The sequence below is a fragment of the Haliotis rubra genome, unplaced genomic scaffold (genome assembly GCF_003918875.1).
Source record: "Haliotis rubra isolate DU_JTF1 unplaced genomic scaffold, ASM391887v1 Scf229, whole genome shotgun sequence".
Classification (NCBI taxonomy): domain Eukaryota; kingdom Metazoa; phylum Mollusca; class Gastropoda; order Lepetellida; family Haliotidae; genus Haliotis; species Haliotis rubra.
Window position 1 is genome coordinate 722,273 of NW_025766325.1, and position 24,372 is coordinate 746,644.

Below are 24,372 nucleotides of genomic sequence, written 5' to 3' on the forward strand. Positions count from 1 at the left end.
ACAATGTCGCTCTTTGCGCGCGAAATTATCCCGATTTCAAACGCGTGTCAGTCGTGACAGTATTGAGATAAAGGCGTTATTCTGTTTTCATTTTTGTGGGCTTTAATCACAAGCTAAATTTCCGCAAAAATGAAAACAAAAAGGCTTCATCTTCTAAGCATATATTTCGCAAATAAAACATATTGACCCCTTTCGAAAATATTTCCGCTTTATGTTCTGATAACATAATATAATAAGTAGATAACTTGATTCTACTGAAAGACGTCAGTAGTTTCTGTGTATTAGAGAATAGTTTCCTTTTGCCAACTTCCAAAATATTGTTTGTGAAACGTATGCGAAGATACCCTTTGCACAACACTAAATTAACTCACTTCAGCTGAAGGAATCCAGTCTCGCGAGTGACGATCGAGCAAACCAGGTCACGTGACACGACGTTCCGGTTGACTGTGTCAAATCTACTTCCTTGTGCATCGACAAACCTTCACGCGAGCACCTGGACACAAACATGTCGAGTAAATTGTGATTACCACGGCATCATGACAGAAAATATCGAGGAGTGTTTGAAAAAGTTTATTGTCCATGTTGATAATTTGGGGAAAGAAGACGAACCAGGTGGAGATGGGTTCTGGAGAGAGTTTAAGGTCAGTGTCTCGAACTATTCACAGCACGAAGTTTTGTGTTTTGTTTGTATTTCCGTGAATGTTCAGGGTTAAGTGTAATGACAAAACCGTCCTCCATCTTAGTTTCATCACCGTTATCGCGTTTGAGAGACGTCTTAATATTTGTATTTGGCTGTTGTTTTTATCACAAGCCGAACACTTTATAAAATGTCTACCGTCTATCGCGTCAAGAATGTCAACATTGTTTCTAGGGATTTTATGACACTTCGGAGACAACTGGCATCCAATAAACTTGAATGTCACATCCAAGTATTGAAACAGCTCCAATTTGAATATATGCAAAACATGTTACTGTTCTTCGTTATTTCGTGTGTGAACAGTTTGAAGAATTTCCTACCTTACCAAACTGCTTACATAACACACCAGATAGGATCAGGAATATGTTATCTTGTAGTTCATTCTGCATATTTTGATAAGGGATATAGAACTTGTTTTATTTGATTAGCTGCCAAATTAATGCAAAGTAACATTTGGGAAGCAACATTTTGCATATTGAAGCTGCTAAATTTCATACCTGGACTCTTGGCAGTAGTTCCCTAGTAAGTTTGTCTTCAGCAACCAATGTTTGTCATAAGAGACGATTAACAGGATCGGGTGGTCAGGCTTGTTTCTTGGTTGACACAGCTCATTGTACCCCAATTTATTATATTTATTCTCATGATGTCAATCACTGGATTGTCTGGCCTATACTATAAATTATTTACAGGCTGTCTTCAAAAGGATGGAATATTGCTGCAAAAAGATGTTTATACACTGCTGGTCTTATTTGTCAATCTCTTGATGTTTAACATGTTTAAACTGTAGTGCAGGTAAAACATGTCAAAATCATGTAAATTATTTTTCAAATTATCAGTGAAAAAGGTCAAATTAATCCATTATATCATTTTTGGTTTAACTAATTGATAGTGGTTTAGTTGTCTATATCTCTCAATGGAAACCTGTCTAAGCAGGTATTTATCATGTTTATACAACAGGGCTTGATTTAAGAGATGTTAACCTACTCGCACCAGGTGCAACCTAAGATAAAAACCTAGTTGCACCAGCCAAATTCCAGTTGCACTGATTTTATGGTGAAATGAAAGAAATGTAATGAAAGAAATATACTATTGAGTTATTTAGATGTTTTATTCAGAAGTTTACCCACTGAAAAATTGACCTGCACCTGGTGCAAGTTAGAATAATAACTATGTTGCACTTTGTAATATTGGCTAGCATCAGTGCAAGTAACAAAGCACTAAATCAAGCCCTGTACAATGTCTTTGAAAATTTGAATGTGTGTTGTAAAGGTTACTCTGTACTTCCCTGTAATAGTGTTGGGTGTGGTGGGGTAGCCCAATGGTTAAAACGTTGGCTCATCCCGCCAAAGACCCGGGTTCGATTTCCCACATGGGTACAATGTGTGAAGCCCAGTTCTGGTGTCCCCCGCCATGATATTGCTGGAATATTGCTAAAAACGGTGTAAAACTAAACTCACTCACTCACTGTAGTAGTGTTGACAATCTGACAACCTTTAGCCATTAAGACTGTTTATATTGTCACTGAGAATAGTTAACTTTAGCATGTACCTGTAGCTTGTTCGGTGTACACCTGTTGCGAGTCTAATGGTGGGGGGGGGGGCTCGAATGGTCCAGTTGTGTAAAGTTTGGCAGTTTGCTATGCCGGGTTGTGCCCCCTTGACATGCAGGAAGCTGTGATTCTGGGTTCAAATCCTGGTTTGCCCTGATTGTGTTTCTACCTTTGTCAGCACCCTACCGATTCTCATCTGTTTCACTAAATGGCAAACATATCGCGGCTTTCCTTCAGCGTTAAATTTAGCAGAATTTCCACAGCATAACTGAAACACTGTTCACAACAGTGTTAAACACAAAAGGTGATGGTTTCTTCTTTGCCAGTTACTAACCTTGAGTTCAACTTTGATCAAAACTCGAGTATGTGTTTTGTACACCTAGGCTGCTGCACTCACTCACTCACTCAAAGTTATGAAAGTCATATAGTTTTTACACAGTCTGATAAATTGTGATATGCTTCCCCATGTTGGTTGTTGTGAAAGTGGTGGTGAAACTTTAAGTGGGATGATATTGTTCTCATACACTCCTAGTAACCGCAATTAATTTCCTGGACTTGGCAAGATTTATGTATGTCTCTTTTGTTATATTTCCGTATATTCTGTTGATAGTGGTAATACATTAATGTGATTGGCCTGGCGAATTATGCACATTTAATAATGCCAATAGTGATTTATCGAGATCTGTTCCAAGGTTGTCAACGGCAACTGTTGTCAGGATGAATTCCCAAACAGGAATGAAATATTTGTCAGTCGGTATTACATTAACGACTAAGTTTATGGTTTTATTGAGATAACCTTTAGTTCGCTGATAACAGGACTAAGAGAGAGGAAGTGGTTTCATGTTCAGTTTTATATTTCAACACTGAATTCAATCTTAAACTGCAAAGTTGAAATACTTATGAATTTAAGGAAATAAGAACTTAAATACTAATCTTGATTTTGAACCAAACCCACTTTCCCCCATAATTTGGTTGCAAGATGCACATATCTCAGAATCTTTTCTAAGTTCCTGGGCCCTGTTCCTCAAAGCGATCGTAGCGCTAAGATGATCGTAACTCCCATGCTTTACCATAGACTTACAACTGTCGTAGCGCTACGATCGCTTTGAGGAACGGGGCCCTGGGCCTAGATTTTCAAGCTCTCTTAACGCTAAGATAGTCGTAAGTGCCTTACATTAACATTAACTTATGACTATCTTAGCGCTAAGAGAGCCTCGAAACCTAGGCCCTGGTATGTTTATTACGTGTGGTGTGTTGTGATGCTTTTGTCCAGGTGTTTTGTTTGTTTTTATGTTTGTTGTTTAATGCCGTACTCAGCAATATTCTAGGTATATGATGATAGTGCTTGACATCATGAGCATCGATCTACACAACTGAGATACGATGACATGTGTCAACCAAGTCAGCAAGTCCCACCACCTGGGTGCCATTGTGAAAAGCAATCTTAGTGCTATGCCAGTCTATGTTAAGGTATGGGAGTTACGATCACCTTAGAGCTACGACCACTTTGTACAATGGCACCCTGATCCCATTGGTTGCCCCTTATGACATGCACAGGTTGCTGTAGATCAGTGTTAACCCGGTTCTTCATGGGTGTGGGATGGTCAGGTAGCCTAGTGGTTAAGGTGTTCGCTCATCATGCTAAAGACCCGGGTTCGATTCCTGAATGGGCATTATGTGTGAAGCCCATTTCTGGTGTCCCCTGCTGTTATATTGCTGGAATATTGCTAAAACTGGCGTAAAACTAAACTCATTCACTCATTTTTCATGGGTGTCAGCGAAGGGCGAAACAACCCATTGCCGATGAGTCACTATTGTCATGAATTACACACTGTACCGGTGTCATTGACTTTTGTATCATCATCAGCATTTAAAAATCAGCAAGAAAACGGTCGGTATAGTGGAAAAATGATTAGGGCAAGTGACTTTACATGTGCCACTGTACCAGAGTACACTATCAATTTTAAAGTTATTTCCACCCCTGCTGTCAGGGTATGTCGTGATGGGTTTTGCCTTGAATAGTGAATACTCATGACAGTGTTTGGGGATTGACCATGAATGGTACGATTATTTGCAATTTGTGGAAAGAGAGCAAGCTTAATGTACAGAATGTCTATAGCGATAAGATATAGAGTAAAGTACATTATGACAAACAGGCTTATATTATAATAAACTGACGGATGTAGCAAACTGCTTTTCTGCTCCCGGCGCCTTGTTATAATGATCAATGGTTATAACAAACCAATATTTGCAGCCTCTTTGAGTTTGTTATAACCTAGTGTACCGTATTGGCCCATGTTAGTGTCAGACATGATGGTAGTATGTCAAGTCAAACAGGTGTATTGTATGAAGGGGCCCCGGCCCATATACAATAGAGTATTTTACAGAGCTTCAGATAATTTTTCAACATCAGGAGTACGTACTCCTTATATTTTCAACATAGGCGTACTGGAAAACTTTAAGAGTACATTTAGAGTACTGAATGGAATTAATGGAGCATCAGTAATCTTGTGTTTCGTTTCATATATGCACCACAACATTGCTACTCTTGTGTAAACAGGTCAATAAACAATAAAACAATACTTTTTCAGATAAATACGTCTGTAAATGATTCTAAGACTATATACCATGCTGTGGTGCGAATCTGCTACGTTTTAAAAAATATTTCCTACCGTATCGTGCATATTTTTTATCCGTGCATACGCTGATACAGCCCTTATCTGGAACCCTGATTTTACATATATAGGTATGTACACGTGTTACACACATGAAGATACACATTCTTTAAACAGTTCATTTCTTTTGACTAGTACATGTTTAATATGTAGTGAAAGATTTAATATATGAGAGTCGTTCTTAGTCGTTAGGGTTAGTTGGGTAGCCTAGTGGTTAAAGCGTTTGCATATCACACCGAAGACACAGGTTTGATTCCCCACATGGGTACAATGTGTGAAGCCCATTTCTGGTGTGCTCTGCTGTGATATTGCTGGAATATTGCTGAAAGCGGCGTAAAACTAAAATCACTCACTCTTAGTCGTTAAAATATATACAAAAGCTTTCATCAGTGGCATCCCTATCAAATAATCTGTAATATGTTTCTTTCAAAGGCCACTATAAAATGGACAGACGAACACAAAGTGAATTTCATTTTCTATTTCTTAAATTTTCTATATTGCTTAATTGGTAGATTCGTTACGAATTTTCAATGGGAAGTTTTCTTCCTTCATTTACTAAAAGGTCTAATAAACCAAGCTGATATTTAATAAAATTGACAGGTACATGATAGTAGTATGTTAGATACAGCAGCTGGTGCCTCTACTCCACTGTCGCCCCTAGAGAACCCCGCTCAAGTACATAGTGTTCCTTGTGGTATTGAGGCTGGAGGTGGCCTCAGGCCACAATTATTTTTCTTCTTTTCCTGACAGTGACATGCCAGCCCAACATAATTGATATAGGTTATAGACCGTTCTCCTCTTGCATGCTGACCAACCTGCCCCAGATATACTAGAATCTGTACACATAGTGAGAAAATGTCAGTGATGATATCACATGTTATATATTTTACCCTCTGTTCAGGAGACTCATGAAGATCCGGGTTAGACTTGGTCTAAAGCAACCATGTTTGTTGTAAGAGGCTACTAACGGGATTGGTTGGTCAGACTAACTGACTTTGTTGACACATATCATCGTATTCCATTTGAGTAGATCGATGCTCATGCAGTTGATCACTGGATTGTCTGGTCCAGACTCGATTATTTACAAACAACAAACCAACCAACCAACTCTGTTCAGGAAGATGATGGCTCAGTTTTGTGATTAATCTGATCAAGAGTTTAATGACCCTCATACCTGAGGGTTTAGACCATGTGTTTCCTGGTTATTACACATTCATGTTTCACAGCAGGTTCACTCACTAGGGTAACACTGGGACTGGTTTAAACTATGTGGTCATGGACAAACACCTTAACTGTTATTTAAAGGACAGGGAAAAGATTTGGTTCAATTCAATTCATTGTGGGAAAGTTTTACACATCTGGATTTGTTTTTGCCTTGCAACATTATCCGCTTAAGTGCATTATGTCATACTTTTAATCCTCCACAAGTCTTATTAAAATTAGATCTAATCCAAAGGGAGAACTATTAAGGATCTGTGAACATTTGGTTTTCACGACCCATGTTTGTCTTCAGAAGTGACACACTGGATCAGGTTGTCAGGCTTGACACGTCATCATATCCCAGTTGCATAGATCGATGCTTATGATGTCTGTCACTGGATTGTCTAGTCCAATTCAATTATATATTAACCACCATCTTGTCATGGTTTTGGAATATTACCAAATACAACATTAACCAACAAAGAAACAAAAAAAATGTGTTGAAGGAATAGTGTTTGTGTTGTTTCTTCTGTACCATTTTTGGAGTGAAAATGAATTGCTATGGAAAGCTGACTGGCCCTGACTTGCTCAGAGATGCATGGTCAACATTAGACCCAGCTCGGCCTGGCCCTGACTTGCTCAGAGATACGTGGTCAACATTTGACCCAGTTCGGCCTGGCCCTGACTTGCTCAGAGAAATGTGGTCAACATTTCACCAAGTTCGGCCTGGCACTGACTTGCTCAGAGATATGTGGTCTACATTTGACCCAGCTCGGCCTGGCCCTGACTGCTTGAGAGATATGTGGTCAACATTTGACCCAGCTCGGCCTGGCCCTGACTGCTTCAGAGATACGTGGTCAACATTTGACCCTGTTCGGCCTGGCCCTGATTGGCTCAGAGATATGTGGTCAACATTTGACACAGCTCGGCCTGGCCCTGACTGGCTCAGAGATACATGGTCAACATTTGACCCAGCTCGGCCTGGCCCTGACTGCTTCAGAGATACATGGTCAACATTTGACCCAGCTCGGCCTGGCCCTGACTGCTTCAGAGATATGTGGTCAACATTTGACCCAGTTTGGCCTGGCCCTGACTTGCTCAGAGATACATGGTCAACATTTGACCCAGCTCGGCCTGGCCCTGACTGCTTGAGAGATATGTGGTCAACATTTGACCCAGCTTGGCCTGGCCCTGACTGCTTGAGAGATATGTGGTCAACATTTGACCCAGCTCGGCCTGGCCCTGACTGCTTGAGAGATATGTGGTCAACATTTGACCCAGCTTGGCCTGGCCCTGACTGCTTCAGAGATATGTGGTCAACATTTGACCCATCTCACCCTGGCCCTGACTTGCTTCAGAGATACATGGTCAGTATTTGACCCAGTTCGGCCTGGTCCTGATTGGCTCAGAGATACATGGTCAATATTTGACCCAGCTTACCCTGGCCCTGATTGGCTCAGAGATATGTGGTCAACATTTGACCCAGCTCGGCCTGGCCCTGACTGCTTCAGAGATATGTGGTCAACATTTGACCCAGCTCGGCCTGGCCCTGACTGCTTCAAAGATACATGGTGAACATTTGACCCAGCTCAGGCAGAGGGTTGGACAGTGGGTTAGTATGTTGGTTCGTGAGTTTGCTCCCTGAGATCTCTTACCTGGGTACAGTGTTTGGAGCCAGCTCTTTGTGTCTGTGTGACGGGAGGGTAGCCTAGTGGTTCAAATGTTCTCTTGTCATTTGGATACCCTAGGATCGATTCCCCACATGGGTACAATGTGTGAAGCCCATTTCTGGTGACCCCCACCATGATATTGCTTGAATATTGCTAAAAGCAGCATAAAACCATACTCACTCACTCTAGTGTCCAATCCTGTGATATATTGCGGGAATGTTGCTAAAAGCGGCATAAAACTCATTGTCAGTCAGTCCTTCAGTAAGTTTACAGTGTGCTCCTCCATTGCCCGTCAATAGATACGTCCCCTTGTTTATGTGTATGGTGTCATTGCTATCTGTTACATCAACAAGGGGATCAACAGTATGTAATTGTATGAGGTTACATGGCAAGTGCTCAGTTAACAATATTTTCCACTTGACATGATGTGCCAAATATGTCAAAGCTTCGTGGTATCTGCTGTAAATATTAAATAATTTGACATTGTTGTCAATGCCAGGCTACATGGTCCAGTGGGGGGAATGTATTATATGTATTGTATGTTAACGGTGTGTATATATATATATATATACGCAACATCGAGTCACAGTGTTAGTGAATGTTGCATTGTGACGTCATTATAGTGTGGTGTCACAGTTTAATCTGTAACTGTCATCACTCCCTGAAGATAAGTCGAGGGTTGGTAGGTTGGTTATATGGCGGCGGTCTGTAAATAATGAAGTCTGGACCAGACAATCCAGTGATCAACAGCATGACCATCAATCTACGCAATTTGGATGTGATGACATGTGTCAACCAAGTCATCGAGCCTGATCAACCGATCCTTTTAGTCGCCTTTTCCGACAAGCATGGGTTGCTGAAGACCAATTCTAAATAAATGGGTAAATTTGTGTTTGTGTAATTGTTTTGTGAATTTCTTTTTATATACTATAATATTCAGGAAACCCAGCTTTCAAATTTACAGGTTTTAAGATGTTTACTGATTTATCAGAAAAACAGCAATGAATTAAATGACATAATTGTTGGGATGGTTTAAGTTTAATCTGATAATTGAAAGCTATGGGCATACTTATTTTCACTAAGGCACACATAAATTATCTGTCATGTGCCCAATGGCAACCTTTGCAAAAAAAATGCATTTCTCTCCCTGGTAATACAGAAATAGTATAGTGTACTGTAAGATGTAATAATTACTATTATTATGCAAGCATATTTTTCCAGCTACCTGATTGGTCTAGAGGCGGTCACGTGACCGTCGACAGAAAAGCATATTGACTCCAACCCAGATCCGACCAAAAGTCATATTGACTGGAGTTACTAAAAATAGATTTTGTTTATGTAAGGGCATCAAGCTATGATGTCATTCTATTGTTTACATGTCACAGTATTGTTGACATAACGTTATTGATTTGTAGTGAATATAAAATTACTTTTCTTGACTAAATGGACATGTTTTGGTTTTTAGAAGCTTTTTTTTGGTAATTACATAATAAAACATTTATGGACTGGTGAATTCGGTCAATACCTGTTTTTATGGACCCGCGAAAAGCCGAGGACAAATATTGCTTTTCGCGGGTCCATATAAACAGGTATTGACCGAATTCACCAGTCCATAATTGTATATCACACACATTTTATATTCTTGTTGAGAATTTGATACAGTGAATATTATTTTCCCTCGGGAGACTATTTACATATTTTTCGCAGCTATACACATGTGCATACTGGACGCACATTTCTGCTTCGTATAACCATGATTACTATGTCGCTAGTGTTAAGTTGAGTACTATCAAATGCTTGGATAACTTTGCCTTGAAAACGCTGGAGTTGTATCTGTCGTCTTCCTCTTTGTCAGTGGGTAGTCAAGCCTTTTCATGGTGTTCAAACTTAAGCATGAAAGGGTAAGGGTTATAACTGTAATGTTTTAAGTGTAGATTCAGTGAGTGTTTCAGTTACACTCTTCCAACTGAAGTTTATGTGTGTGAAAAGGTGTTAAAACAGATGAGGGCTTAGAGGTCAACTGCTTGTATGACAGGACAATCTGGAGACTGAACATGTAAAAATACATACCCGCTTGACAACGATACAAGAATCTGTATCGAAACATTGCAGCACTTTAATAAAGAAGTTGTTCATCCATAAAATACACAATGCCATTTTAGAAAGTTGTCAAATGTAACATTATGTTTTATTTGGGATTACACTTTCTCAGTAAAGTAAAATAATACTAGAATCTGTACTTTACTGAGAAAGTGTAATCCCAAATATAACATGATGTGCATTCATAAAGTTTATGCTTATCTGTCTCTCCGACTTCTAAAAATGCCACTCAAAGAAGTCATGTAAACATTGCATGAAACTTGGGTCAAAAACCAAACTTTAGCTGCTAGTGGTGTAACAATACAGCACTACAGTATTGTATCATGATACAAGGATTACGATACAATATATCACTTTACAACTCCTGTATCGCAGTACAGGCACATGAGCCCATGTCTGGTGTCCCCCGCCACGATATTGCTGGAATGTTGCTAAAAGCATCGTAAAACTAAAATAACATGCACTTCATTACATGTTGTAGTGTTGTACCGATAACCGTTTGAACAATAACAGAAACTGTTAAAGAACCAGTTTATACAGATTCTCTAGTATTTCCTGGTTAGCTATAAAAAGCGGAACCGTCACGGTTCCCTCAAGCTTATATGTTTCTCCCCTACACCATCCCATCTGAATTATCTGCAAAGAGAAATATTTGAACTGTATTAAAAGAGCTGGGATATGAATCACATCGCACCCATATTATCACATTCATATTGTGGCCTCATTGTATCATTCCTACTCTAGTGGCTGATAGCGAATATCTTCTTCCTGTTATTGACAAGTCTATAAGTTTTTTATGCAACAGACATTTTAAGTTGTTCACTGGCCGCTCGGGGCCCATGGGTTGATGCACTAATCTTTTTGTAGCCATCGCTAGTTTTTGCTGATAAGAAAAACAGATTTAGAGTTATCTCCCTTCCATCAATTTGCATTCACAAAACATCGGTAATTTCCGTACATCATACGTGATTCAATGTTATTCGAGATAAAGAATTACTACCACGAAGTACCAAATGAGTTGCCATTGACAGCGGGGTACATTGAAATGTTACTCGCTTGTAAGCAGGGTACATTGAAAATAATAGAAGAGCCCTCAACCAATCAGAAAGCGACATTTATGTGTGAGGTAATTTAAGATACTGTGTTCATTATAAATAGTCCTTGAGGTGATGGATACATTACTAACCGAAGCTTATAGTTCATGTGAAGTGATGACTTGAGTACCTGCAGAATTGTACAGAGAGGCCTTGCAGCAGTCTAGATGTACACAGCACACTCAGGTGTTGATCAGACTGGAACCTCAAGGACAAGTGCAATATATGTCCTCAGTAAAGGACAGATTCTCTTACTTTTTGGGGTTTGGTCCCATCGGGGGATTTGAACCAACGCTTATTATTTATTCCTCATTTTTACTCAAGGCAAAGAGGAAACCCCTAACCTAACCCTTCACCTGTTGGGTTTAACACTGCCTTGAACAATATTCTAGGGCTGCCACAATTCGGTTCGATTCAACAAAAATCGAATCTGACTACTTAGTTTCGATTTTCGATAACCATTATCACTATTTCGATTCAATATTTCAATATCTATTTGAATTATTTCCACACAGCCACAATGTAATTTTCACTCCAACTTGACCACTTTCGAGTGCTGAAATGAGGCAAAATGTGATTGGTTGATGCCGGGCTAAGTATCCAATGAGAATTGTTGTTAGTAGACATTGCCAAGTTGACAATGGATTTCACGCTAAAAAGGCTGACTCAGAGAGTTAAATTAAATCTGATGTTTTTACTTGTATGAAGAATCGAATCGAAAATGATCGAATTGAGAGTCCAATATTGAACATTGCATCGAATCGAGATCTGGGTGAATCGTTGCAGCCTACAGTATTCCAGTTGTATCCCTGTATAAAGTTGGAGTAAAGCCCTAAGTAATGCTGGTCTCCGTTGTATCTCTGTATAAAGTTGGAATATAGCCCTAAGTAATGCTGGTCTCCGTTGTATCTCTGTATAAAGTTGGAATAAAGCCCTAAGTAATGCTGGTCTCGGTTGTATCTCTGTATAAAGTTGGAGTAAAGCCCTAAGTAATGCTGGTGTACGTTGTATCTCTGTATCAAGTTGGAGTAAGCCCTAAGTAATGCTGGTATCAGTTGTATCCCTGTTTAAAGTTGGAGTAAAGCCCTAAGTAATGCTGGTGTCCGTTGTATCTCTGTATAAAGTTCGAGTAAAGCCCTAAGTAATTCTGGTGTCCGTTGTATCTCTGTATAAAGTTCGAGTAAAGCCCTAAGTAATGCTGGTGTCCGTTGTATCTCTGTATAAAGTTCGAGTAAAGCCCTAAGTAATGCTGGTGTCCGTTGTATCTCTGTATAAAGTTCGAGTAAAGCCCTAAGTAATGCTGGTGTCCGTTGTATCTCTGTATAAATTTCGAGTAAAGCCCTAAGTAATGATGGTGTCCGTTGTATCTCTGTATAAAGCTCGAGTAAAGCCCTAAGTAATGATAGCCTCAGTTGTTTACCACTTTGGTGACACTCACAAGGAGACAAACCAAAAACTTAATTGGTATAAACCGGAACCCAAACCCCATTCGAGGTTTCTGGCATACCCAAGGGACGAAGTTTTGCACCATGGGCAAAGAATAAACACAGAACTCCTCAGGTTTCCAACCTGTTGTACAGTACAGCATGACAGACTAGATCTCTATGAACAATAATGAACCATTTGATTCACTCTGATAACCTTGAGGTATACAACCTATTGTCGTTTAGCCTGTCGTGTGCAGCTGAAAGTTGACAGAGTGTGTGATGGTAGAACAGGCAGTGACTGGTTTGATCGATGTCAACATTTCCAGCTCTTCACATGCTTTATTGGAAGTTTAGGGATGTGTCATTAAGTGATATCATCCAGTGCTTTAGACAGGCAATGCTGAAAGCAGTGTATGAAATAAGCCAAAAATCCAGCCAGACATCAGGGGTGGTAACTTCAAAATGTTTCCAGCCCAAAATGGATTTACTCAGATGTATGGAACATCTAAAAAATTTACCAGACCATCGGGCTGGCTAGCTGTAAATTTAGACCGTCCGTCAGAAATCTAACCCGTCTCGGGTGGTCGGACGGGCCTTATTTCATACACTGCTGAAAGTAGTAGAGTCCTGAAAATAACAGTTCACTAAGGATTTAAAAATTGACATCAGTAATTTTTGAGTCACATTTGTTGAAACACAGACTAGTGTGCACATTTTGTGTAAATTTGGAGAAGAGTAGAGAGGTGTTAAAACTGGTGGATATGGTGTAAATTAGTGTAAGTTGTGGAGCTTTAAAGATTGGCATGCCCACTTTGTAAGTCCGGTGGCCAAGGTGAAGGTCATATGACCCTCCATCTCTGAGTAATAATGGACCTATTGGTATGATCTTCTTATGCTTGACCCATCATCTTCACAGGAAATAAATCGTGTGTCCTGTGAGTGGACAAATCTGTGTGAAACTAGGATCATTATTTGCTGAGATGGCATGCTCCACTGGTTCTATTGTGTGTTACCGGCCTTGAATACTTGGGTCTACTCCAGCTGGGACCTGAAGGCTTGTTGTTTGTTGTTACACAACATAGTAGAGCCAGCAAACTGTATTTCATAACTGTTGTTCGTGTTTATGTATGTAGGAGGTATGTTTCCCTACGTCAATGGCGGAATGTGCCATGGTTGAATAGAGGAGTTTGTGTCTTCTCATCGCATAACTGGTTTAACTAGTTCAGTTACCTGATAGTGGATATTTTCACAAGTGGGCGGGTGTCTACATGAGATACACAAGCTATTTGACGACAGGAAAATACACATTTTTTATAATATAGGCTCTTAGAATGTGATCATCATGATCTTGGTGTTGTTGGGGGGCGTTGGGTAGTCTAGTGCTTAAAGTTTAATGGATTGTTTCAAATTTGGGATCACCTTTTTGTATCAATGAGGTACAGTGCACAGTTTTATTATGATATTTTCATTTTATCAAGAATTATCACAAATTACATTTCTTGAACCGGGGGATAAATTCCCATGGCAGATTTGTTCAACCAATAACCATATCCATTTAATGGACTGTTTTCAGATTTGGGCAATGGCTTCTTTGTTTATTGGACAGGTGCAGTGAAAAGTTTGATACAGATCTTTTGATTTTGTTAAAAGAATCACAATTTGTTTTAAACTCTGAAAAATTCCCATGGCAAATTTGTTTAAGATATAGCTTGAACATTATTTGACTGATTGTTTTGTAGATTGACTTCTATGTCAGTGAGACAGGTTTACTAATGATCATATTGTCAGGAAATGTTTGCAAATTTGTTGAGCACACGCTATGAATTGTCAACATGGGTTAGTATGGTTTAGCTGAAACTCAATGAGTCCGGCTAACCTTGGGTCCTATGAAGTACAATGATTTTCCTTGATACGGTATCTAGCCTTTGGACCATCCTTGCTTTCACGAGTCCAGCCTTCCTTTACATCGGACAATAACACACTGATTTCTGGACGTCAGTGTACCCAACTCTCATCCAGGGATGTTTGTGTTGAGCATGCCATTGGGTTTCACAGCCGACATCAACAGTATGTGAGTGGTAGAATGAAGACTGTGTCCATGTGGCCACTTACAGACAACTGCTGCGGTGTTTGATGCACAAATGTTTATGTCTCAATATCAACAGCACATTGGAAGTGTGTTGCTAAGTATTGGGGGAAAGTATTGTTTGCTTGTTGTTAAATGCTGAACTCACTCGAGTCTGTAAATAATCAAGTCTTGATGAGACAATCTAACCATCAGCCAAGTCATTGAAGTTGATGTCCTCAGTTTACACCCTCAGATAACCATAGTAAAACAGAGATTAGGTTGTAGCCTCTGAAGTGGATGTCCTCAGTTTACACCCTCAGTTAACCCTAGTAAAACAGAGATTAGGTTGTAGCCTCTGAAGTTGATGCCCTCAGTTTACAACCTCAGATAACCATAGTAAAACAGAGATTAGGTTGTAGCCTCTGAAGTTGATGTCCTCAGTTTACACCCTCAGATAACCATAGTAAAACAGAGTTTAGGTTGTAGCCTCTGAAGTGGATGTCCTCAGTTTACAACCTCAGATAACCATAGTAAAACAGAGATTAGGTTGTAGCCTCTGAAGTTGATGTCCTCAGTTTACACCCTCAGATACATAGTAAAACAGAGATTAGGTTGTAGCCTCTGAAGTTGATGTCCTCAGTTTACACCCTCAGATAACCATAGTAAAACAGAGATTAGGTTGTAGCCTCTGAAGTGGATGTCCTCAGTTTACACCCTCAGTTAACCCTAGTAAAACAGAGATTAGGTTGTAGCCTCTGAAGTTGATGTCCTCAGTTTACAACCTCAGATAACCCTAGTAAAACAGAGATTAGGTTGTAGCCTCTGAAGTTGATGTCCTCAGTTTACACCCTCAGATAACCATAGTAAAACAGAGATTAGGTTGTAGCCTCTGAAGTTGATGTCCTCAGTTTACACCCCTCAGATAACCATAGTAAAACAGAGATTAGGTTGTAGCTTCTGAAGCCAATGTCCTCAGTTTACACCCTCAGATAACCATAGTAAAACAGAGATTAGGTTGTAGCCTGTGAAGTGGATGTCCTCAGTTTACACCCTCAGATAACCATAGTAAAACAGAGATTAGGTTGTAGCCTCTGAAGTGGATGTCCTCAGTTTACACCCTCAGTTAACCATAGTAAAACAGGGATTAGGTTGTAACCTCTGAAGTGGATGTCCTCAGTTTACACCCTCAGATAAGCATAGTAAAACAGAGTTTAGGTTGTAGCCTCTGAAGTGGATGTCCTCAGTTTACACCCTCAGATAACCCTAGTAAAACAGAGATTAGGTTGTAGCCTCTGAAGTTGATGTCCTCAGTTTACACCCTCAGCTAACCATAGTAAAACAGAGATTAGATTGTAGCCTCTGAAGTTGATGTCCTCAGTTTACACCCTCAGATAACCATAGTAAAACAGAGATTAGGTTGTAGCCACTGAAGTTGATGTCCTCAGTTTACAACCTCAGATAACCATAGTAAAACAGAGATTAGGTTGTAGCCTCTGAAGTGGATGTCCTCAGTTTCCACCCTCAGTTAACCAGAGTAAAACAGAGATTAGGTTGTAGCCTCTGAAGTTGATGTCCTCAGTTTACACCCTCAGATAACCATAGTAAAACAGAGATTAGGTTGTAGCCTCTGAAGTGGATGTCCTCAGTTTACAACCTCAGATAACCATAGTAAAACAGAGATGAGGTTGTAGCCTCTGAAGTTGATGTCATCAGTTTACACCCTCAGATAACCATAGTAAAACAGAGATTAGGTTGTAACCACTGAAGTGGATGTCCTCAGTTTACACCCTGAGATAACCAGAGTAAAACAGAGATTAGGTTGTAGCCTCTGAAGTTGATGTCCTCAGTTTACACCCTCAGTTAACCCTAGTAAAACAGAGATTAGAACTTGTAGCCTCTGAAGTGGATGTCCTCAGTTTACACCCTGAGATAACCAGAGTAAAACAGAGATTAGGTTGTAGCCTCTGAAGTGGATGTCCTCAGTTTACACCCTCAGATAACCCTAGTAAAACAGAGATTAGGTTGTAGCCTCTGAAGTTGATGCCCTCAGTTTACAACCTCAGATAACCATAGTAAAACAGAGATTATGTTGTAGCCTCTGAAGTTGATGTCCTCAGTTTACAACCTCAGATAACCATAGTAAAACAGAGATTAGGTTGTAGCCTCTGAAGTTGATGTCCTCAGTTTACACCCTCAGATAACCATAGTAAAACAGAGATTAGGTAGTAGCCTCTGAAGTGGATGTCCTCAGTTTACACCCTCAGATAACCATAGTAAAACAGAGATTAGGTTGTAGCCTCTGAAGTTGATGTCCTCAGTTTACACCCTCAGATAACCATAGTAAAACAGAGTTTAGGTTGTAGCCTCTGAAGTGGATGTCCTCAGTTTACAACCTCAGATAACCATAGTAAAACAGAGATTAGGTTGTAGCCTCTGAAGTTGATGTCCTCAGTTTACACCCTCAGATACATAGTAAAACAGAGATTAGGTTGTAGCCTCTGAAGTTGATGTCCTCAGTTTACACCCTCAGATAACCATAGTAAAACAGAGATTAGGTTGTAGCCTCTGAAGTGGATGTCCTCAGTTTACACCCTCAGTTAACCCTAGTAAAACAGAGATTAGGTTGTAGCCTCTGAAGTTGATGTCCTCAGTTTACAACCTCAGATAACCCTAGTAAAACAGAGATTAGGTTGTAGCCTCTGAAGTTGATGTCCTCAGTTTACACCCTCAGATAACCATAGTAAAACAGAGATTAGGTTGTAGCCTCTGAAGTTGATGTCCTCAGTTTACACCCTCAGATAACCATAGTAAAACAGAGATTAGGTTGTAGCTTCTGAAGCCAATGTCCTCAGTTTACACCCTCAGATAACCATAGTAAAACAGAGATTAGGTTGTAGCCTGTGAAGTGGATGTCCTCAGTTTACACCCTCAGATAACCATAGTAAAACAGAGATTAGGTTGTAGCCTCTGAAGTGGATGTCCTCAGTTTACACCCTCAGTTAACCATAGTAAAACAGGGATTAGGTTGTAACCTCTGAAGTGGATGTCCTCAGTTTACACCCTCAGATAAGCATAGTAAAACAGAGTTTAGGTTGTAGCCTCTGAAGTGGATGTCCTCAGTTTACACCCTCAGATAACCCTAGTAAAACAGAGATTAGGTTGTAGCCTCTGAAGTTGATGTCCTCAGTTTACACCCTCAGTTACCCATAGTAAAACAGAGATTAGATTGTAGCCTCTGAAGTTGATGTCCTCAGTTTACACCCTCAGATAACCATAGTAAAACAGAGATTAGGTTGTAGCCACTGAAGTTGATGTCCTCAGTTTACAACCTCAGATAACCATAGTAAAACAGAGATTAGGTTGTAGCCTCTGAAGTGGATGTCCTCAGTTTCCACCCTCAGTTAACCAGAGTAAAACAGAGTTTAGGTTGTAGCCTCTGAAGTGGATGTCCTCAGTTTACACCCTCAGATAACCAGAGTAAAACAGAGATTAGGTTGTAGCCTCTGAAGTGGATGTCCTCAGTTTACAACCTCAGATAACCATAGTAAAACAGAGATGAGGTTGTAGCCTCTGAAGTTGATGTCCTCAGTTTACACCCTCAGTTAACCCTAGTAAAACAGAGATTAGAACTTGTAGCCTCTGAAGTGGATGTCCTCAGTTTACACCCTGAGATAACCAGAGTAAAACAGAGATTAGGTTGTAGCCTCTGAAGTTGATGTCCTCAGTTTACACCCTCAGATAACCATAGTAAAACAGAGATTAGGTTGTAGCCACTGAAGTTGATGTCCTCAGTTTACACCCTCAGTTAACCATAGTAAAACAGAGATTAGGTTGTAGCCTCTGAAGTTGATGTCCTCACTTTACACCCTCAGATAACCATAGTAAAACAGAGATTAGATTGTAGCCTCTGAAGTGGATGTCCTCAGTTTACACCCTCAGTTAACCATAGTAAAACAGAGATTAGGTTGTTGCCTCAGAAGTGGATGTCCTCAGTTTACACCCTCAGTTAACCCTAGTAAAACAGAGATTAGGTTGTAGCCTCTGAAGTGGATGTCCTCAGTTTACAACCTCAGATAACCATGGTAAAACAGAGATTAGGTTGTAGCATCTGAAGTTGATGTCCTCAGTTTACACCCTCAGTTAACCCTAGTAGAACAGAGATTAGGTTGTAGCCTCTGAAGTGGATGTCCTCAGTTTACAACCTCAGATAACCATAGTACAACAGAGATTAGGTTGTAGCCTCTGAAGTGGATGTCCTCAGTTTACACCCTCAGTTAACCATAGTAAAACAGAGATTAGGTTGTAGCCTCTGAAGTGGATGTGCTCAGTTTACACCCTCAGTCAACCATAGTAAAACAGAGATTAGGTTGTAGCCTCTGAAGTGGATGTCCTCAGTTTACAACCTTAGATAACCAGAGTAAAACAGAGATTAGGTTGTAGCCTCTGAAGTTGATGTCCTCAGTTTACAACCTCAGATAACCATAGTACAACAGAGATTAGGTTGTAGCCTCTGAAGTTGATGTCCTCAGTTTACAGCCTCAGTTAACCATAGTAAAACAGAGATTAGATTGTAGCCTCTGAAGTGGATGTCCTCAGTTTACACCCTGAGATAACCATAGTAAAACAGTGATTAGGTTGTAGCCTCTGAAGTTGATGTCATCAGTTTACACCCTCAGATAGCCATAGTAAAACAGAGATTAGGTTCTAACCACTGAAGTGGATGTCCTCAGTTTACACCCTGAGATAACTAGAGTAAAACAGAGATTAGGTTGTAGCCTCTGAAGTTGATGTCCTCAGTTTACACCCTCAGATAACCATAGTAAAACAGAGTTTAGGTTGTAGCCACTGAAGTTGATGTCCTCAGTTTACACCCTCTGATAACCAGAGTAAAACAGAGATTAGGTTGTAGCCACTGAAGTGGATGTCCTCAGTTTACACCCTCAGTTAACCCTAGTAAAACAGAGATTAGGTTGTAGCCACTGAAGTTGATGTCCTCAGTTTACAACCTCAGATAACCAGAGTAAAACAGAGATTAGGTTGTAGCCACTGAAGTGGATGTCCTCAGTTTACACCCTCAGATAACCATAGTAAAACAGAGATTAGGTTGTAGCCTCTGAAGTGGATGTCCTCAGTTTACACCCTCAGTTAACCCTAGTAAAACAGAGATTAGGTTGTAGCCTCTGAAGTTGATGTCCTCAGTTTACACCCTCAGATAACCATAGTAAAACAGAGATTAGATTGTAGCCTCTGAAGTTGATGTCCTCAGTTTCCACCCTCAGTTAACCATAGTAAAACAGAGATTAGGTTGTAGCCTCTGAAGTTGATGTCCTCAGTTTACAACCTCAGTTAACCGTAGTAAAACAGAGATTATGTTGTAGCCTCTGAAGTGGATGTCCTCAGTTTACACCCTCAGATAACCAGAGTAAAACAGAGATTAGGTTGTAGCCTCTGAAGTGGATGTCCTCAGTTTACAACCTCAGATAACCATAGTAAAACAGAGATTAGGTTGTAGCCTCTGAAGTTGATGTCATCAGTTTACACCCTCAGATAACCATAGTAAAACAGAGATTAGGTTGTAACCACTGAAGTGGATGTCCTCAGTTTACACCCTGAGATAACCAGAGTAAAACAGAGATTAGGTTGTAGCCTCTGAAGTTGATGTCCTCAGTTTACACCCTCAGATAACCATAGTAAAACAGAGATTAGGTTGTAGCCACTGAAGTTGATGTCCTCTGTTTACACCCTCAGATAACCATAGTAAAACAGAGTTTAGGTTGTAGCCACTGAAGTGGATGTCCTCAGTTTACACCCTCAGATAACCATAGTAAAACAGAGATTAGATTGTAGCCTCTGAAGTTGATGTCCTCAGTTTCCACCCTCAGTTAACCATAGTAAAACAGAGATTAGGTTGTAGCCTCTGAAGTTGATGTCCTCAGTTTACAACCTCAGTTAACCGTAGTAAAACAGAGATTATGTTGTAGCCTCTGAAGTGGATGTCCTCAGTTTACACCCTCAGATAACCATAGTAAAACAGAGATTAGGTTGTAGCCTCTGAAGTTGATGTCATCAGTTTACACCCTCAGATAACCATAGTAAAACAGAGATGAGGTTGTAACCACTGAAGTGGATGTCCTCAGTTTACACCCTGAGATAACCAGAGTAAAACAGAGATTAGGTTGTAGCCTCTGAAGTTGATGTCCTCAGTTTACACCCTCAGATAACCATAGTAAAACAGAGATTAGGTTGTAGCCACTGAAGTTGATGTCCTCTGTTTACACCCTCAGATAACCATAGTAAAACAGAGTTTAGGTTGTAGCCACTGTAGTGGATGTCCTCAGTTTACACCCTCTGATAACCAGAGTAAAACAGAGATTAGGTTGTAGCCACTGAAGTGGATGTCCTCAGTTTACACCCTCAGATAACCGTAGTAAAACAGAGATTAGGTTGTAGCCACTGAAGTGGATGTCCTCAGTTTGCAACCTCAGTTAACCCTAGTAAGACAGAGATTAGAACTTGTAGCCTCTGAAGTGGATGTCCTCAGTTTACAACCTCAGATAACCATAGTAAAACAGAGATTAGGTTGTATCCTCTGAAGTGGATGTCCTCAGTTTACAACCTCAGATAACCATAGTAAAACAGAGATTAGGTTGTAGCCTCTGAAGTGGATGTCCTCAGTTTACACCCTCAGATAACCATAGTAAAACAGAGATTAGGTTGTAGCCTCTGAAGTGGATGTCCTCAGTTTACACCCTCAGTTAACCCTAGTAAGACAGAGATTAGAACTTGTAGCCTCTGAAGTGGATGTCCTCAGTTTACACCCTCAGATAACCAGAGTAAAACAGAGATTAGGTTGTAGCCTCTGAAGTTGATGTCATCAGTTTACACCCTCAGATAACCATAGTAAAACAGAGATTAGGTTCTAACCACTGAAGTGGATGTCCTCAGTTTACACCCTGAGATAACCAGAGTAAAACAGAGATTAGGTTGTAGCCTCTGAAGTTGATGTCCTCAGTTTACACCCTCAGATAACCATAGTAAAACAGAGTTTAGGTTGTAGCCACTGAAGTTGATGTCCTCAGTTTACACCCTCTGATAACCAGAGTAAAACAGAGATTAGGTTGTAGCCACTGAAGTGGATGTCCTCAGTTTACACCCTCAGTTAACCCTAGTAAAACAGAGATTAGGTTGTAGCCACTGAAGTTGATGTCCTCAGTTTACACCCTCAGATAACCATAGTAAAACAGAGATTAGGTTGTAGCCTCTGAAGTTGATGTCATCAGTTTACACCCTCAGATAACCATAGTAAAACAGAGATGAGGTTGTAACCACTGAAGTGGATGTCCTCAGTTTACACCCTGAGATAACCAGAGTAAAACAGAGATTAGGTTGTAGCCTCTGAAGTTGATGTCCTCAGTTTACACCCTCAGATAACCATAGTAAAACAGAGATTAGGTTGTAGCCACTGAAGTTGATGTCCTCTGTTTACACCCTCAGATAACCATAGTAAAACAGAGTTTAGGTTGTAGCCACTGTAGTGGATGTCCTCAGTTTACACCCTCTGATAACCAGAGTAAAACAGAGATTAGGTTGTAGCCACTGAAGTGGATGTCCTCAGTTTACACCCTCAGATAACCGTGAGTAAAACAGAGATTAGGTTGTAGCCACTGAAGTGGATGTCCTCAGTTTGCAACCTCAGTTAACCCTAGTAAGACAGAGATTAGAACTTGTAGCCTCTGAAGTGGATGTCCTCAGTTTACAACCTCAGATAACCATAGTAAAACAGAGATTAGGTTGTATCCTCTGAAGTGGATGTCCTCAGTTTACAACCTCAGATAACCATAGTAAAACAGAGATTAGGTTGTAGCCTCTGAAGTGGATGTCCTCAGTTTACACCCTCAGATAACCATAGTAAAACAGAGATTAGGTTGTAGCCTCTGAAGTGGATGTCCTCAGTTTACACCCTCAGTTAACCCTAGTAAGACAGAGATTAGAACTTGTAGCCTCTGAAGTGGATGTCCTCAGTTTACACCCCTCAGATAACCAGAGTAAAACAGAGATTAGGTTGTAGCCTCTGAAGTTGATGTCATCAGTTTACACCCTCAGATAACCATAGTAAAACAGAGATTAGGTTCTAACCACTGAAGTGGATGTCCTCAGTTTACACCCTGAGATAACCAGAGTAAAACAGAGATTAGGTTGTAGCCTCTGAAGTTGATGTCCTCAGTTTACACCCTCAGATAACCATAGTAAAACAGAGTTTAGGTTGTAGCCACTGAAGTTGATGTCCTCAGTTTACACCCTCTGATAACCAGAGTAAAACAGAGATTAGGTTGTAGCCACTGAAGTGGATGTCCTCAGTTTACACCCTCAGTTAACCCTAGTAAAACAGAGATTAGGTTGTAGCCACTGAAGTTGATGTCCTCAGTTTACAACCTCAGATAACCAGAGTAAAACAGAGATTAGGTTGTAGCCACTGAAGTGGATGTCCTCAGTTTACACCCTCAGATAACCCTAGTAAAACAGAGATTAGGTTGTAGCCTCTGAAGTGGATGTCCTCAGTTTACACCCTCAGTTAACCCTAGTAAAACAGAGATTAGGTTGTAGCCTCTGAAGTTGATGTCCTCAGTTTACAACCTCAGATAACCATAGTAAAACAGAGATTAGATTGTAGCCTCTGAAGTTGATGTCCTCAGTTTCCACCCTCAGTTAACCATAGTAAAACAGAGATTAGGTTGTAGCCTCTGAAGTTGATGTCCTCAGTTTACAACCTCAGTTAACCGTAGTAAAACAGAGATTATGTTGTAGCCACTGAAGTGGATGTCCTCAGTTTACACCCTCTGATAACCAGAGTAAAACAGAGATTAGGTTGTAGCCTCTGAAGTGGATGTCCTCAGTTTACAACCTCAGATAACCATAGTAAAACAGAGATTAGGTTGTAGCCTCTGAAGTTGATGTCATCAGTTTACACCCTCAGATAACCATAGTAAAACAGAGATTAGGTTGTAACCACTGAAGTGGATGTCCTCAGTTTACACCCTGAGATAACCAGAGTAAAACAGAGATTAGGTTGTAGCCTCTGAAGTTGATGTCCTCAGTTTACACCCTCAGATAACCATAGTAAAACAGAGATTAGGTTGTAGCCACTGAAGTTGATGTCCTCTGTTTACACCCTCAGATAACCATAGTAAAACAGAGTTTAGGTTGTAGCCACTGAAGTGGATGTCCTCAGTTTACACCCTCAGATAACCATAGTAAAACAGAGATTAGATTGTAGCCTCTGAAGTTGATGTCCTCAGTTTCCACCCTCAGTTAACCATAGTAAAACAGAGATTAGGTTGTAGCCTCTGAAGTTGATGTCCTCAGTTTACAACCTCAGTTAACCGTAGTAAAACAGAGATTATGTTGTAGCCTCTGAAGTGGATGTCCTCAGTTTACACCCTCAGATAACCAGAGTAAAACAGAGATTAGGTTGTAGCCTCTGAAGTGGATGTCCTCAGTTTACACCCTCAGATAACCATAGTAAAACAGAGATTAGGTTGTAGCCTCTGAAGTGGATGTCCTCAGTTTACACCCTCAGTTAACCCTAGTAAGACAGAGATTAGAACTTGTAGCCTCTGAAGTGGATGTCCTCAGTTTACACCCTCAGATAACCAGAGTAAAACAGAGATTAGGTTGTAGCCTCTGAAGTTGATGTCATCAGTTTACACCCTCAGATAACCATAGTAAAACAGAGATTAGGTTCTAACCACTGAAGTGGATGTCCTCAGTTTACACCTGAGATAACCAGAGTAAAACAGAGATTAGGTTGTAGCCTCTGAAGTTGATGTCCTCAGTTTACACCCTCAGATAACCATAGTAAAACAGAGTTTAGGTTGTAGCCACTGAAGTTGAT

General features: G+C 40.3%; 1 protein-coding gene across 5 annotated transcripts in view; it reads left to right on the forward strand.

Annotated features, from left to right (window-relative positions):
- The first annotated feature begins 437 nt into the window (after nt 1-437).
- LOC124277870 (tyrosine-protein phosphatase non-receptor type 18-like) overlaps nt 438-24,372 on the forward strand; it is an 86,739-nt gene continuing 62,804 nt past the window's right edge. For 3 of the 5 annotated variants that reach the window (XM_046713587.1, XM_046713586.1, XM_046713591.1), the window contains exon 1: nt 439-641. In XM_046713587.1, coding sequence (XP_046569543.1) covers nt 537-641 — 105 coding nt within the window. In that variant the 5' untranslated portion in view covers nt 439-536. Of the gene's footprint in view, nt 642-24,372 lie in introns of all 5 variants that reach the window. The other 2 variants (XM_046713590.1, XM_046713588.1) reach the window with 2 other exon arrangements.